This window comes from Marmota flaviventris, chromosome 8, assembly GCF_047511675.1.
Source record: "Marmota flaviventris isolate mMarFla1 chromosome 8, mMarFla1.hap1, whole genome shotgun sequence".
NCBI classification, from domain to species: domain Eukaryota; kingdom Metazoa; phylum Chordata; class Mammalia; order Rodentia; family Sciuridae; genus Marmota; species Marmota flaviventris.
Genome location: NC_092505.1, coordinates 53,815,914 through 53,834,144, shown reverse-complemented (window position 1 = coordinate 53,834,144; position 18,231 = coordinate 53,815,914). Strand labels below are relative to the sequence as shown.

The following is an 18,231-nucleotide window of genomic DNA, read 5'->3' as shown; positions in this document are numbered from 1 at the left end:
CTCACCAAAGATCAGTCTCAGGGGCTGCCAAATGTTGGACTCTGTGCTAAATAAACCTCATCTCTTTATAAAGTACCCATTCTTGTGTATTTTGTTAGAGCAACAGAAAGCAGCTAATACAGAGACCATGTCATATGGTTTATGGGGAGAAGTTTGGTGATGGTTAGTTATCCCCCTTTCAGGCCCAGTGCTAATGGAAGTAGGCTGTGCTCCTCGCTTATCCTAGCTCCACGTCTTCCTTTTTGTTGTAACAGAGCTCCAGTTTGGGGAGGAGGTAGCAATCTACCAAGTAAATACCTTCCCAGTTTTCCTCACTTCCAGGGTGGGCTTTATGACACAATTCTGGTTAAACAGAGGCATGCAAGGGGCTGGGATTTTGGCTCAGCGGTAGAGCGCTCGCCTAGCACGGGCGGAACTCGGGTTCGATCCTCAGCACCACATAAAAATAAAGGCATTGTATTGTGTTCATCTACACCTAAAAAATAAATATTAAAAAAAAAAGACACGTGCAAATGTCTATGGAGGATTTCTGGGAAAGCTTTTGCCTTTTCAATCAAAGAGAAAATGATGCAGTTGGTAGAGCTCTGCCCCCCTTCTTTCTTTCTTGAAGCTAGACCTGCTGCCTGGGTGCTGCTTGGGACCCTGTAAGCAATAAGCCATGCTACCCAGACACAACTTGTGACATGGTTGAGTTCCTGTCCTATCCCTCAACAGCCTCCCCCTGAGCTGTGTATTATAAAGTAACTGGGTTTCTGTTATACTGACATGTGAGATTTTATTGGCCACTCAGCACCTGAAACCCTCTGTGTTTAGTGAATTCTTCCCACCATAAGTCTTGGTGAGGGGCAGAAACCATTTTCCCATCTCAATTGGAGCTGAAATTGGCCAAACACTTGTGGCTTCTCTGGCCTGTGATCCATGTGACATCAATTTCACTCTAGAACTGCTGCCACCGACTGAGAAGTCTGTGCTGAGATGCAGCAACTGCACATATGGAGTCCCCCCCCCCCCTTTTTTTGGACTGGGGATTGAACCTAGGGGCAACTAGGTATATCCCCAGCCCTTTTTATTTTGAGACAGGTTCTCAGGAAGTTGCTGAGGCTGGCTTTGATCTTAGGATCCTCTTGCCTCAGTCCTCCAAGTTTCTGGATTTATAGGCATACATCACTGTTCCTAGCCAAGGAAATTAAATTGATTAAACATCGATCAGGGCTGGGCGCGATGGCACATGCCTGAAATCCCAATGGCTCAGGAGGCTAAGGCGGGAAGATGGCGAGTTCAAAGACAGCCTCAGCAATGGTGAGGTGCTAAGCAACTCGGTGAGATCCTATCTCTAAATAAAATACAAAATAGGGCTGGTGGGCTGGGGTTGTAGTAGTAGAGCGCTTGCCTTGCATGTGTGAGGCACTGGGTTCAATTTTCAGCACCACATAAAATAAATAAATAAAGGTATTGTGTTTATCTACAATTAAAAAACAAAACAAAACAAAAATGATTTAAAAAAAAATAAGGCTGGGGATGTGGCATGGTGGATGAGTGCCCCTGAGTTCAATCCCTAGTGCCAGAAAAAAAAAAATAGATCAGGTCTGATGGCATTGAGAAGGGGCAAAAAGTCAGTGTAGGTAATGAATAATTGGGTCAGGAAGCTGGGGCTGATTCAAAAGGAAAGAAAAATGCTAATACCTCCAGAGCACTTCCCCTTCCTCTAAGTGTTGTTATGGTTACCTGCCTCCAGGGAATTATTCCTCCCTGCAGGGAGTTGTAGGGGTTGTTATGAATGCCTCCTGGGCTCTCCCGTCCTGTTGGCACCCTGGATGGCTTCCTTCCCACCCTTGGATCACTCCACCTTTTGGGTCAGGTGGGCAGGATGGGGGAGGAGAAGGCACAAGAACAAAGAAATTTTAAAATGTATAAAAGGGGCAGGACACTCCCACTTCTTGGGACACCCAGCTCTGATGCCCCTTCTTCCTCTCAGGAGAAGTCTATCTCTGTTCAATCCTTTAAATAAAACTTGCATTCCATCCTTGCCTCTCTGTTTCTCAGGTATTCAATCTTCACACTGGGGAGAGGACACTAGGCCCTGATTCTCATCCCTGTTATCCCTGTCTTAGCATGATCTGAGGGTGCAGTTTGGGGCCTTGTAATACAAAGAAGTCATCCATTGGATACTTGCACCAGCCCAAGTGATGGATCAGTGGTTTCACCTGGTTTGAGCCAGGTTGCCTGGAAAACAGTGCAGCCAACCATTACCATCATGCCCCATACCTTAGAGGTGGTAGCCTTTCTACAACAAGGCTAGTGGGAGTCTAATCATATGTTGCTTCCTTTGTGACCTCTAAAATTGGGGATTTTTTAAGTCTACTAAAAGGAAGTGAAGCTAAGGTATGCTGGTTTCATCATCTCTCTCCTCCCCTGATTAGAGAAGAAAGCTCAACCAGCAGAAGCGTGAGTCAGCTGCATAATTTAGAAACCACCATCTTCATCCCGGGGGTGGTGGGGATCGTGTGGGGATGGGAGTGGAGGGTGACCTATTCCCTTATAAATAAGTCAAAATAGGGTATTAGTTGAGAGACCCTCAAAGCTGCCCCCCTGCATTTCAGATGTGGAGAGAGAAGCCCAGAGAGACAGTTAAACCTCACAGTCACTATTAACTTGTTGGTGGAAGACCATGGTTGAGACAAAGCTCTAAGTCCCAAACTCCAATTGAGAGACAGAAAGCACCTGACTCCTGAAGGTCCCCCAGCCAGCAAAGCTCCTAGGGTAGGCATATCCTTTCCTGGAGGGATGGAGGAAGAGGAGTTTGTTTCCTGCTTGGGGAAGGATGAGGTCTGCCCAGGAATGTCTTCCTGACACCTGCTAGGGAACTCTGCCTCATGACTATATGTGCAACTGTCCTTGAACTGGGGGCAGGGAAAGATCCCTGCTGTGCAGTAGTTCCTAGGCAGAGAGGGAGGTGAATTGGTGCAGTGGGAGGCAGAAGCACAAAGGAGTGCTCACAACGGTGGAGGAGCAAAGTCTTTTTGCTTGGGATTACTGGGAAAGGGAAGGAAAGCCTAGGCTTTTGATCAAGAATCAGGAGATTGCTTGCAGAAAGGCGGGGATGAGTTTTCTACCTAGAACTGCACAGTCTAAAAAGGGGCTGCCTCATTCAGAGAATGTGAGAAGTTCAGCATGCAGCTAACCCAGGCTTCCTGGGAGGAGGGGAGTGAGCACTCTGTTCAAAAGGGGAAATTTGGGCTGAATGCAGTGAGTCTTGTAAACCTTAACTAGAATTTGGCTTCTATCCCAAGGGAAACCAAGAACCATTGGAAGTTTTAAGCTCATAACCCTGATCTGTTCAACAAGGAATTGCCCTTCAAGCAGGTGGTGGGAGAAAGTAAAGAAGGGGAAACTCTGGTAATGGCAGTATTTTTATTTTTTGCTGTCTGCCACATGTATGCATGCTCATGTGGTAGAGGGGTATTAACATACCACACTGTTAATGTTTTGAGAAGGGAATGAAGGGTGAACTCAAAGGTAAGCTTTCATTTGTTACTTTTTTTTTTTTTTTTTTGTACTGGGATTGAACCCAGATGTATTCCACCACTGAGATACATCCCCAGTTATTTTTATTTTTTTTGAGACAGGACCTTGTTAAGTTGCTAAGGCAGGCTTTGAACTTGCAATCCACGTGCCTTAGCCTCCTGAGTTACTCGGATTACAGGCATGCACCACTGTGCCCAGCAAGATCCTTGAAACTAGGAGCCAAAGAACAGATTTTCCTCCCAGAAAGAGCATAGCCCTATCCATACTTCATTTCATTTTCTTTGGCTTCCAAAATTGTGAGGGAATAGATTTCTGTTGTTTTAAGCCACTCAGTTTGTGGTGGTTTGTTATTGATAGACCCAACCTGATCTTTTCTTAAAATTGGGCATCTCGCCACAAAACCATGAAAAGATAATTTCGGCTTTACTATAAATTACTGCAAATTCTGAACCTACTTGGAATGCCTGCCCGTGCCCTGAACTCACCCATGTCTGGTTTTCCCTGACCAGATAACAACCCTTTCCTAAACCTTAGTGACGCCTCATAAATTCTGGCCTTCCCTGGCCGGATAACGACCCTCTCTGAGTCTCTAAGATCTCCATAAATTCTGATGCCGGGGCCAGCAAAAATGTAAACTTGTGTTATGCTCCTCAGAGTGTTGTTATCTGTAACCCCCCTTTGTGTAACTTTTTGGGCTATAAAACTGGTCCACAAAGAAGTCTCGCCGCTGTCCTTGGCTCCCACAATTTTGATGGGCAAGGCAGCCCGGCCGGTCGAAATAATAAGCTTGCTTTAATTTGATTTTAATTGGAGTCAGTGGTCTTTTCTTGCATCCTGGTCTAACAGTTATAGCAACTTTAGAAGACAATACAAGCCAAGTGCAGTGATGCACACCTATGATCCTAGCCAAGTGGGAGGCTAAGAGAGGAGGATGGCAAATTCTAGGCCAGCCTCACAATTTAGTGAGCCCCGGTCTCAAAATAAATAATAAAAAGGACTGGGGATGCAGCTCAGTGATAAAGTGCCCCTGGGTTCAATCCCCAGTACCAATAAAATAAAATAAAACAAAATAATAAAATAAAAATAAAGAAGAAAAAAATGTGGTTTCCTGGAAATAGAATAGGGATGGCAAGAGGGGAGAGGTGGAAGGAGAGATGTCAAAAGGCAAGAGTAAACTTTTGAAGATAAATATTCTCATTATTATGATCGTGGTGAAAACAATCATGGGTGAAAATATGCCAAATTGAAAACATGTCAAATTGAGTACCTAAAAATGCATTTATTTTAATTCCACTATGTATTAATAAAGCCATTAAAAAGACATACGTGGTCTTAAACAAGACTCTTCTTGCAACATTGTCTTTTCCAAGTAGCCCACCTAACACTGACATACAGTGTGTTCTCAAGAGACTGCTCATGAGACAAAACTGTATTAGAAGAAGAACAGCCAAATAAACTTAAAAAAGATTATGGTGCTCAAAACTTGAAGCACTGTTATGTGCAACATAAGCCATCCATCCTGTCTTGTATGAATAGTCAGTACCAAGACCAATAGTGAGACAGATTTTGGTTCGAAGAACTTTCTTGTCAGTGATGTCCACAGATAAAATAGCTGTTGGAGCAGCTGATGAGAGGCTGTCTAGAGATGGTAGGGTAGATGCCTCTTGGCCTCTTTTCTCTGTTGGACCCTATTTTCCTTATCTTCCTAATTTCTGCTTCTACTCACCCTCTTAACATTCTGTTGGAGCATGTACTTTAATAGCTTCCAGAAAAACTGGAGTAAAACATTTAAAAATTTTACATGGAAGAGTCATTGTTTGGATAAAATTCTAGGCAAATGGGAGATAGTGCTCTTTTGCCTTTTAGCTCTTAGTGGAGTTATCAAGAAGTAGTGTCACTGGTTTTAGAATTTCGTCTTTATTCTTAGTGTTACGAAATTTCACAATGACGTGCTTTTGTTGGGCTTTGATTTTTCCTTTCACATGAAGGTATATGCAGCATTTTCAGTTGGATTCATGCCATTTTTCTGGGAAATTAAAAAAAAAAAACAAAAAAACTTCCATTCTGTTGCTTTTTCTTACTGCAACCCCCTCAGTTCTCTCCTATTTCCTATTTTCAATCTTTTGTCCTTTTGTTCTACTTGTGGAGATTTTTTCTTATTCCCCAGGGGGAGTGCCACTAAAGTTTGAACAGCGATTATTGATTTTCCAATTTAATTTGTTGCAAACATCAAATAAAAACCTGGGAAAATGCTTTAATAGCTAAGCATTTCTTTTGCAGGATTTTATACTGCTAGAATTATATATATATATATATATATATATATATATATATATATATATATATATATATATATATTTAAAAAAATTACAGTTGTAATAGGGAAGAGAGGTGGGAGGGAAAAAGAGGGAGAAGGGGAGTTGCATGGAAGATGGAAGGAGAACCTCATTGTTACACAGAATACATATATGATGTTGTGATGAGAAAAAGAAAAAAAAGTGTGTCACATTAGATTGGATAGAGAGATTGGGAGAGGAGGGGAAGAGTAGGGGGGATAGGAAGGGCAGATTGATGTATGTACATTCCATGTATGTATTATATGTCAAAATACATTCTGCTGTCATGTATGACTAAAAAAAATAAAAATAAATCGTATGGTTAAAAAAAAATTAGTTGTAGATGGACAGAATGCCTTTATTTTATGTGGTGCTAAGGATCAAACCCAGTGTCTCACACATGCTAGGAAAGCGCTCTGCCATTGAGTTATAGCCCCAGCCCTAGAATTTATATTTTATTAGAATTTTCATATATATGAGGTGTGTCAGTTAGTTCCCTCTACCCCCAACCCCCGCCCATGCTGGGTGCTGAGTCACATCCCCAGCCATTGTTATTGTTCATTTTGAGACAGGGTATTGATAAGTCCCTTAGGACCTCACTAAATTGCAGAGGCTGGTTTCAAACTTGTTATCCTCCTGCCTCAGCCCTCCCAGTTGCTAGGATTACAGGTGAGTTCCCCGGATGTCTTCTTTATTCCTAATCTGGTAATAATTTATTTTCCCACTATCCCTGTACTATCCCTGGTAAATCCCAACTCAATGTTCTATTCAATACAATTAGTAGCTATAAAAGGTCCTTCCAAAGTAGCTCCTAAAGTAATCACCAATATTCCTTTCTCTGGGGGAACACGGAACAGAAGTTAGCCCTCATGTAAAGGCAGTATATTTAGCAAAATTTTAGGCTTATTTAATAATTTCTAAGAATTAATCTGTATCAGGTAGTTATCCAAGTCCCAGATGTTTATAGTAGAAGGAAAGTATAAGTGCTAGAATTAAGGGGCGAGGGATTCAATGCTTTTTTTCCCTCCCAATCTTGGTGAAAATCAGGTATTAGAGGTAATGGGGTAATGGTGGCTATAGCTTGCAGAGTTCAGTGAATCCATATGTATATGCCATGTCTCACTGAGTACACAATCTTAAATTAACATTGGGGGCTTAAAAACAATGTATTAAAAATCCAATTAATTGGAAAATGACCTTGGGACTTAAATACAAATATTTCACAAAAGGTACAGGTTGATAAGTATTATAAAAATGGTAAATAAACAAAAGCAAAGAAATGGCTGCAACATTATATTACTCAGGCTTGGAATTTTTTTTTTTTTTTTTTTTTTTTTGGTGGTACTAGGGATTGAACCCAGGTGTGTTCTACCCCAAAGCTACATTCCCACCAGACCCATTTTTTTTTTTTTTTTTTTAAGACATGGTCTCACTAAGTTAACCAGGCTGGCATCAAACTCGTGATAATCCTACCTCAGTCTACAAATTTGCTGGGACTACAGGCATGTGCCACCACACCTGGCTCAGTCTAGTCTTGGACTTCTTAATACAACTTCTATTCACCAGAGGGAAGTGTACATTTAAAATTTGGCCCAAAAGAAAGAGACTCAAATATGTAACACTCTATATAAAGTTCTGTTTTCCTGGCTAAACAATAACAAGGTGAAGATACATAATCCAAACCAAATTCCTAGCTCTTTTTTTTTTCCTTCTTCTTCTTCTTTTTTTGGTGGTGCTGGAGATCGAACCCAGAGCCTTGTGCATGTAAGGCAAGCACTTTACCAACTGAGTTATATCCCCAGCCCCTTCGAGCTCTTTTGAGGGGAATAAACTGCAGCTTCTGGAAGCAGATATTGCTTCTTCTTCACTCTGGGACCTCCCTGGCTGTAGGAGAGCAAAGGGATGTCAAGATAGGGATAAGGTAAACAATTGTCATCAAGTAGTACTCAGTCATTGCTCTTAAAGAATTTGGCCCAATAACAGGGAGAGACTACAATTACTCTTAAGTGTATAATTTCTTAAAGTGTTTAAAAACTTGTTTTCAATAATTCTTAAAAAGGCTCAACAATCCAAAGAAATAAATGGGCACTTGAATGGTTCAAACAACAAAACAAAAAGCTCTGGCTTCACATTTTATATCCTTGATCCAGTACATTTGAACGTAAAACATTTCCTATTTATTTATTTATTTTTGGTACTGGGCATTGAATCCAGGGGCATTTAACCACTGAGGCACATCCCCATCCCTTTTTTAATTTTTAAATTTTTAAAAATTTTTTAGTTGTTGATAGCCCTTTCTTTCTGTTTTTTTTTTTTTTTTTTTTTTCAATTTATATGTGTTGCTGAGAATCAAACCTAGTGCTTCACACATGCTAGGCAAGTGCGCTACCGCTGACCACAGCCCCAGCCCCACCTCCGGCCCTTTTTATAACTTTTTAAAAAATATTTATTTATTTATTTTTTGTTGTAGTTAAACACAATACCTTTATTTTATTTATTTATATGTGGTGCTGAGGATTGAACCCAGGGCCTCATAGGTGCTAGGCGAGTGCTCCACCACTGAGCCACAACCCCAGCCTCCCCATCTCCAGCCCTTTTAAATATTTTATTTAGAGACAGATTTTTGCTGAGTTGCTTAGTACCTCACTAACTTGCTAGAGTTGGCTTTGAACTCACAATCCTCCTGCCTCAGCCTCCCAAGCTGCTGGTATTATAGGCATGGGCCATTGTGCCCAGCAAACATTTTAGTTTTTTATATAGGGTCTCACTAAGTTGCCAAGTGAGGCTCACTTCAAACTTGTGATCCTTCTGCCTCAGCCTCCTGAGCTACTAGGAATAGACATAAGCAAATCGGCTAAACATTTTAATTTTTCATTAAATTACTCGCTAAGTTGGAGATTCCTGAAGGTAAGGATTTAAAGAGAAAAACTGATGGTTCCCCGATGAGCAGGGCAATAATTCTACTAAATAAAATTTCCCTTTTCTTTCTATTCATAAAACAGACAAATGCATCATTGCTCTCTACTTTTTTATTATTTTTCAATTTTCTCAACACATGAACTGTAGCTCACTTTGAGAGTTTTCAGTGCATTTCACAGCAAAAATGAAAGGGAATCATTAAAATGGTGTACAATTTACAATTTGTTGAAAAAATTGTTTTGTGATTTTCATCCTACTATCACCTCTCCAACAGAACACAATTTATCAGAGCACAAAGCTTATTAAACTTCTTATGATGATGCAACAGACACAGCCATCTACCATGGCTGATGAATAACAGGTACATATTATGCACACTGATTGGAAGACCACATCAGAAGAAACAGAGTAAGGCACCACTCTTGGAAAATTAAGGTAGCTTGCAGTAACAAGTGCTGAGCACCATAAGCAGGTACTCAATAAATACTTGACTGAATGATGAAAACCATAATTAGAGCTATTCTTTTAATTGCCAGCAATTCTTCAACCTCAATAAAATACTGATTTTAAAAAAGATTTGTACCTGAATACAACTTCCTGATATCTTTTTATTTCATACTTTCCTCAGCATTTAAGTTTACTTGAAAATAAAATAAAACCATACATTCCATGTGTTCAGTCACATATACATGTATAACTGAATTACTGACAAATACAAATAGTCATTTGTTTTAACTTTTGAATGAACAGAGGTAAGATAAGCAAACTTATTCAGAGGGATAGTACATAATACTGAATATTAACCTACAAATGAAAAAAAGATAAGGAAAAAAGTAACAGTTTTATTTTTCAATATTTGCTATTTTCTTTAATGCCTTAGTTCTTAAAAGGCCAAAATCTCATCATATTGACATGAACACATTTAAAAAATTGTCTCTCAAGTGTAATATTTAATAAAACTAGATATTGAAAAATGTTCTGAAATTTTTCAAGTCAAGGTTGTTTTCAAGTATATTAAAATGCTCAGAAGAAAAAATTCTCCATGGTTATAATTGTAATCAATTTATAAATATTCTTTTTAAAAGAGTTCCAACAGAGGTGGATAAAGGATAAGTTCCTCAGACACAGGCACACAGTCTTTTTGAAGAAAAAGAATGCCTTGTTACTACAATCTGGTGATTTTTTTTTTTTTTTAATAACACTGATTTCAGGCACAATGGCTGAATCCACTTCTGGGTCATGTTCTTCCTCCTCTTGGTTGGTTTATAAGAGTAGTAAATACTTCAGTTATGGATAGAAAGCAAAACACAAACTCTGGAAGACACTTCACTTTTCACTATAAAGAAATCAAAGTCACTGAGTCCTCACTGTTGTGTGTATCCGCTGCCCCTATGCAAAAATAGGTATTCAAACAGCTTTAAGGACCAGGAACTAGATGAAAGATTAATCATCTAAAATTCAGGTAAAAGGTTTTAAGATGGTATTGCTCACATCACATGAACAGGTTGGTGAGAGGTCCCTCGTGTTTCTTTAACACTTTGGTCTTGCTGCAGTATAATAGTGCCCAAGTAGGCATATTCATGTTCAGTTAGTTTCCATCTGTGCAATCAGGAAGCAGGTCACTCAGTGCAATGAATCCAGTCCGGGAAGGTTGAGGGTAAACAGAGAAGAACCTCATTTGGTCAAGTCTTAAGAGAGCATGTGTCACTCTGCTGCTTGTGCTGTTGAAATTACCTTCCAAAGGGGTTTGTGATAAACCCAGCCATCTCCCTGAAATAAGGAGAAGGGGAAGAACAATTCAGCTAATATTTTCAAAATTAAAACCAAAACTAGAACTACATCGTCACTGAAATGGAGTTCTATTTTCTCATTTAATAAGACAACGTTTTGTGAAGTAATAAAGCGTCTGTGCTTAAGATGTCAGTTTAGCTAGAATTGTGTGAGATCTAGTACAGGAGAACCTAGGTTGTGACCTATGGACAATTTTTTTTTTTTTTTTAGGAGTCATGTGCAGCAATTCTGCCATTTTTGCCAACATCCTACAGATTGAGGCTCTCTCAATTATGGGCCACTGGTGGATCACAAAGAAATGTCATGAAGGTATTAGCTGTTTTCCTATCTGGCATCTATACTACCCAAATGTTGTTTTTTGGTTCTTTCTGACTTTTTGGGGTCCTATGAATAGGATACTGGAAGGAGACAGAGTCAAAGAGTGAACTAAAAATGGGAGAAGAGTAAAGTGAAGAAAGAAGAGCTATAGTGAATGTATGCTTTGGCTCACTGGGTAAGAACTTAGCAGAGTTAAGATCAGGGTAGCGAAGATCATAGTTCATTGTTTATAGGACTAGGCAGAGTCAGATGTGAACCTATGTCTATACCCCTGTGTGTCCTTCAATTTATTTGTATTTATTTATTTATTTTAATAGGAGCCAACTCAATTTTATTTACGAAGTAAGACTAGTTTCAAACTGCTCATGGGAGAGGGCTGAGGCAGTATTCTACAAACAGAAAGTAATAGAATCCAAAATACAAACATTTACAAATTAGGAAGTGAAAAATAAATTTTCCTTAATGTAGTAAAAATAATACTTTGATTTGGAGCTAGGGGCACTTATTCCACAAAAATACTTTATGATACATGGTTACTCTGAGATACGCAACTCCATCCTGGCCCTTAGGAATCTTTCTCATATCCTTTGTGTGTTCTACCAATTAATTGCAACAACAAATATTTATAGTTCCAGGTATTGCTGTAGGTGCTTTGGATTCAACAGAGAACAAAAATGGACAACACATTTCTGTCCTCTGGAAGCTTACATTTGTCTGAGATACAGAAAACAAACAACCATTTAATAAATTATGTGAAATGTTTGTTATTAAAATAAAAGAAGGAGTAAGAGAAATCTGGCATGTCCCATCATGCTAGGAATTAGATGAACTTCATAAGTCACAAAGGATGATTTTAGTAACAAATGAAAGCAACTGCAAGGTGATCTGCAGTGCAAAATTCATGATAAACTATGTGAGTACAAAGTGCTGTTGCTTCACAGTGGTCTCAGCTACCAAAAAATCACCCTGAAAAACTGTGTTTAAGGTTGAGCATGGTGGAACACACCTGTAACCCCAGCAGCTCCAGAGGCTGCCACCGGATGATCATGAGTTCAAGGTCAGCATCAGCAACTCAATGAGGTCCTAAGCAACTCATCGAGACTCTGCCTTTTGGATTGTAAAGAACTTTCCTAGGATCTAACTACTAATATTTCTGGTGTATTGGCCAGAACGTGATGACGGTGCTGGTCTTGAGAGACCTGTGTGGCGGGTGGTTCACGCTGAAGTCTGTTGTGCCCCTAAGACCAAACAGGACGGCTCCACCAGAGAATTCTGGGATCTCCTTCACCTAGAGAGCCTGCGCTGGATAGAGCAGCTTCCAGCACCCAGACTCTCTGGAGAGTGGGACAAAATTCCTGTGTAGTCTCTGGAAAAGGTAAGGTCCCGGGACCCAGGATTACAGAAAGGCCTGTCCCTAAGGACAGAATGAGAGACTGATCACCTCCCAGGGCCACCTGTCAATTTATTTGTATTTTTAAAAATATTTTTTATGTATTTACTCTATTTACCTTCTTCCAAAAAATCATTTAAGGATGGCAATTATTTGGCTCATGTGACAAGGATTCCTTCCTTAACCAAACTAGTCAGGCTCCTTTGAGTTGTCTTCTTGAGTAAGCCTCAATCCTTGACCTACTGAGCCCAGTTTTAGCAAAGAATCCTGAGGACCAATTTACTGAAAATACACCACCCTTGATATCCAATTAAGCCTTCCCACTTCACTCTCAAAAATAAATAAGTACCTCTTAATAATTTTCCATCCATCCCTTCACCCCAACTAACTCAAATTCCCCACTTGTTACTACTGTTTTCAAAACTGAGTGCAATCTATCTTCTACTGCACTAATCTTTAAAATATATATATTAGTTGTAGACATACCCAATACCGTTATTTTATTTATTTATTTTTATGTGGTGCTGAGGATTGAACCCAGTGCCTTATACATGTAAGGCAAATGCTCTACCAACTGAGCTACTTGAATAAAGTCTTCCTTCCTGTCACAGTAATTTCTCCTTCACAATAGCAACCACAAGGTTGTTAATTAAATCACCTGGTGGATAAATCGTAATTCATGTTGTTCCAAAAAGATGTCAGCTAATCACATTATAGAATGTTAGATTTAGAAGAGAAGACATGCTGTCTGATCACTTCACTTTATAGATGAAGAAATGGAGGCTATGGGAAGCTAAATGAATTGCCCAACTTCACCTAGGAAGGGACAGAGCTCTTTTCAGTATGTCCTCAAAGGCTGTGCCTTCAAATGCCTGCCCTTGTACACATTTTCTTTTTTGATCTTTACAATGTGCTTATTTACTCACATTTTATAGCTGGGGAAACTTAGCTTAGAAAAGGCAAATGAACTATCCAAGGTACATTCTAGGGTCAAACTTAGCATATATACTACCTATTTGTGTTACATACAGGAAATTTGAAACATTCACTTAAGAAGATAAAACCAATAGATTCTAATGGGAAGTGTTTAATAGCAAATGGGGAAAAAATGGAAGATCCATCTATCTATCTATATCTCTCTATTTTATCTCTCTATTCTATCTATCTATCTATTTATCTCAGAGGGAGAGTAGAGGGACATTAATTTTTAAAAATAAAATGTATAAGTTATGGCTCAGTGGTAGAGCACTTGCCTGGCATGTGTGAGGCCCTGGGTTCAATCCTCAGCACCACATATTAGTAAACAAATTAATAAAATAAAATTTATAAGTGATAGCAATTCAACAAAGCCTGGTAAGCCAAAGTTCTAAGCAGAGATATGAATTTTAGCCTGAATTCCTATAGAACATACCTCTTTAATAAAATATTTGGTTTTCCAAGGTGTGCCTGTTTCAGTACGGTGCCTTTCTTCTGTCCTCTGCCGTTCTTCCAGTGTTCGTTTATGCTCTGTGGCCTTATCAATTTCAGATTCCCTCAGAGAGTCTGTCACATTTTTCCATAATCGCCTAAAATCCAAAAACTGTATATTTCACATTTGTTTTTTAAAAGATAATTAAATAGGGTGATAGCCTCAAAATTACAATGATTTCTAAAAATTGCATTTGCTAAATCAGATCTGCAAATTTATGCCTATGAATTACCACAGTACTGACACTATGGCCCTAAGGTTGATATTCAGGTTGCTTTTGCTTCTTTTAAAATTAAAAATAATTTTCTTTCTTTCCTCTCTTCTTTTCTTTCTTTTTGGTACTGTGGTCTAAGTTGCTGGAGTTGGCTTTGAATTTACAATCCTCCTTCCTTAGCCTCCTGAGCTGCTGAGATTATAGGGGTGCACCAGTATGCCTGGCCCATTTGTATTTTTGAACATGATGAAATAACAGGACTGGTTTTCAGTATTGCACAAAAGTCAGTGTTGCACAGTGGTCTTTGAGAGAAGCAAACTAATGAGGGGAATCCTATGAGTGCTTCAACTTATTGCCTAGAGAATTTACAGGCCATAGGGAGGGAGAAGTTGAAACCTTAAGCAAATGAAAAATACCAGAACAATTCTTTCAGGGAAGAATAGTCTGTTCAACAAATGGTGCTGGGACAACTGGACATGCATGCAAACAGCTGAACTCATTAGATCCTTATATCACACCACTGATAGAAATTAACTCAAAGAGGATTGTAGACTTCAATGTAAGGCTTTTAACATTAAAACACCAAAGAGAAGCTTATAGGAGAAAATCTTTGAGACTTCAAGAGATTTCTTAGGTACAATACCAAAACCACAATTCATAAAACCCAATGATAATACTACCTTATCAAAAGTAAAAACTTATATTGAAAAAAACACAATAAAAAAAATGCTGAATGCAGTGGTGCATGCCTGTAATCCCGCAGCTCAGGCGGGTGAGGCAGGAGGATTGAAATTTAGAGGCTTCAACAACTTAGTGAGATACTAAGCAACTTAGAGAGACCCTGTCTCAAAATATGTGGCTCATGAAGTGCCCCTGGGTTCAATCTCACCCACCAGTCACATACAAAAAAGAAGAGTAGGAGACTAGGAAAAAAGTTGTAGAATACATATACAATAAAGAATTTTAATCTAGAATTTACACAGATCTCCTACAACCCCAAAGGAAGACAGACAATTCAATAGAAAAAATGGGTAAAATATATATAAACACATTTCATAATGAAGAGAGATAGCTAACAAGCCCTTGAAAATATGGTCAATACCATTCATTAATATAAATTAAAACCATTTTTATTTCATACCACTAGAATGGGTATAAGAAATAATACAGCCCGGTGCAGTGGCGCACACCTGTAATCCCAGAGGTTCAGGAGGCTGAGCCAGGAGGATTGCAAGTTTAAAGCCAGCCTCAGCAACAGTGAGGCGTAAGCAACTCAGTGAGACATTGTCTCTAAATAAAATACAAAATAGGTTTAGGGATGTGACTCAGTAGTGAATGAGTGCCCCTGAGATCAATCCCCAGGACCCAAACAAACAAACAACCCCCCAACAAACCAAATAATACAGACTCTATTAGCATAGATATGGAGAAATTAGAACCTTAATACATTGCTGGTAGGAATGTAAAATGGTATAGTTATTTTGGAAAACAGTTTGGCAGTTTTTCCAACATTTAAACATAAAACTACCATACAACCCAGCAACTGTACGTGTAGTATTTATCCAAGAAAACAAAGTGTATTCACACAAATTTGTACAAAGTTTTCACAACAATATTATTCATCACAGCTTAAAACTGGAAATGTCTATCAACTGCTGAATAGATATGTAAAAGATAATATATCCACACAATGGGATACACATAGTTTAGCAATAAAAAGGAGTGAACTGATACATGCTTTACATCACAGATAACCCTCAAAAATATTACGCTAAAGAAAGAAGGCAGAGCATAATAGATGGCATACTGATTATAGGATTCTATTTATAGAAAATATATAGAAAAGACAAATTTACAGAGATAGAAAGTAGATTAGTGATTACATGGATCTGGGGATAAGAATGAAGTTAACTGTAAATGGATGAGAAGTACCTTAAGGTAGGAGGAAAAGATTATAAAAATGATTATGGTAATGATTGTAACACCCAGGAAAGTTACCAATACAGTTGAATCTATAATGAAACAGGTTAATACATTTATAAAACATATCTTTATATATGAAGTTGTGTTTTTAAAAAATGTGGAAATACATATCTTTATATATAAAGTTGTGTTTTTTTAAAAAATGTGGAAATTTTAACGTCAAAGTACATTTCAAAGTAAGGACTACTACTGACAGAAGAACATTTTATAATGATCAAGGATCAATACATCAAGAATACAAACCAATTATCAATGTGTATACCCCTAACAACAGGGTTTCCAGTAAAATAAAGTAACTTGCAGAACTGCAAGGAAAAATATTTAATAATAATTGGAATTCCAATAACTGATCTCAGTTGATAGAATAAATTACAGTAAGGATATAGAGAACATGAAAATTACTGCAAATTTGCTTGACCTAAGTAACATTAATAGGACACTCACCCAATATCAACAGAAAGCACATTTGTGTCAAGTACACATGAAACTGTTACCAAGATAGAAAACATTCAGGGTCATAAAACAAATCTAAGGGGCTGGGGGTTATGGCTTAGTGGTAGAGTGCTTGCCTAGGATGTGCAGGTTCGATCCTCAGCACCACATAAAAATAAATAAAGATACTTAAAAAAAAATCTAAAGGATTAAAAACAAATTTAAAGTATTAAATCATACAAAGTACATTTGTTATGGTTTGGATGTGAGATATCCCCCAAAGCTCACATGTAAGACAATGCAAGAAGGTTCAGTGGAAAAATTACTATGTTGTGAGAATCTTAACTCAATCAGTGATTAATTAATCCCTTGATAGGGATTCACTGAGTGGTAAACTGAAGGGCTAGGGTGTGGACGGAGGAGGTGGGAATTGGGGGCATGTCTTTAGGGTATATATTTGTATCTGGCAAGTAGGGTCCTCTCTACTTCCTAATCATGTGAGCTGCTTCCCTCTGCCACACTATTCTGCCATGATGTTCAGCCTCACCTTGAGCCTTGAAGAATGAAACTGGCCTTCTATGGACTAAGACCTCTGAAACTGTGAGCCCTCATATAAACATTTCCTCTGCTACAACTGTGTTAGTTATAGTGGTGAAATAGCTGACTAAAACAACATTCTTTGACCAAAATGAAATTAACTTAGAAATGAATAATGAAAAGATTTCTGGAAAACCTCCAAGTATTTGGAAATTATCAATAATATTTTAAAATAATTTCATAAGTCAAAAAAAAATTTTTAAAAAAAAGGACCTGGGGATATAGCTCAGTGTAGAGGACTTGCCTAAAGTATGTAAGGCCCTAGAATCAATCCCCAGCACTGCAAAAAATCAGTCTATCAATCACTCATGAGGGAAACCAGAAAATATTTCAAAATGAAAACATCAAAACTTGTAGAATATAAATAAAACAGTCCTTAGAGGAAAATATATAGCATTAAATGTTTAAGAAAGAAAAAAAAAAATGAAAACCAACCCAAGGGTTAAACTCTGGCCTTTTAGTACATAAATTTTTAACTTAACATAACAAGATCCAACTGTTTACTTATTATCTATTTGTGTCTCTTGTTTTCATGCTGCAACATCAGAGTTGAATATTTGTGGCAGAAGCCATCTGGCCCTTAAATTTATTCTTTATTATTTTACAGGAAAGGTTTTCTCACCACTGGTTTAACAGCCAGTTTAAGTAATTAGAAAAAATATTAGCAAATGATGACCAACTAGAAAAAAATGAAATAAAAAAGAGCAGAAACCAAAAACACTTAAAAATCAATGGAACTGCCAGGCACAGTGGGACACACCTGTAATCCCAGAGGCTCAGGAGGCTAAGGCAGAAGAATATGACTACTTGCATTTGTTTTATTGATTAATTTTATCTCTTCAAATGGTTTCTCTCCCCAGTGGGCATTTCTTTTTTTTTTTTTTTTTGTTCTACTTAGTTGTATTTGATAGCAGAATGCATTTCAATTTATCATACACAAACGGAATGCAACATTTCAATTCTCTGGTTGTATACATTGTAGAGATGCACCATTCATGCAATCATACATGTACCTGGGGTAATGATGTCCATCTCATTCCACCATCTTTCCTAACATCATAACCCCTCCCCTTTGCCCAATCCAAAGTTCCTCCATTCTTCCTATGCCCTGCCCCCATCACAGATCAGCATCCACTAATCAGAGAAAACATTCAGCCTTTAGTTTTTTGGGATTTGCTTACTTCACTTAGCATGATATCCTCCAACTTCATCTATTTACCTGCAAATGCCATAATTTTATTCTCTTTTAATGCTGAGT

The 18,231-nt window shown here is 38.3% G+C and overlaps 1 protein-coding gene across 3 annotated transcripts in view; it reads right to left on the bottom strand.

Annotated features, from left to right (window-relative positions):
• Positions 1 to 8,875: 8,875 nt before the first annotated feature.
• The window catches only part of Osbpl11 (oxysterol binding protein like 11), an 80,184-nt gene continuing 70,828 nt past the window's right edge, over positions 8,876 to 18,231 (bottom strand). For all 3 annotated transcript variants that reach the window (XM_071615252.1, XM_027936062.2, XM_071615251.1), the window contains exons 13-14: positions 13,691 to 13,844; positions 8,876 to 10,550 (exon numbers count right to left, since the gene is read on the bottom strand). In XM_071615252.1, coding sequence (XP_071471353.1) covers positions 10,485 to 10,550; positions 13,691 to 13,844 — 220 coding nt within the window. In that variant the 3' untranslated portion in view covers positions 8,876 to 10,484. The remainder of the gene's footprint in view (positions 10,551 to 13,690; positions 13,845 to 18,231) is intronic.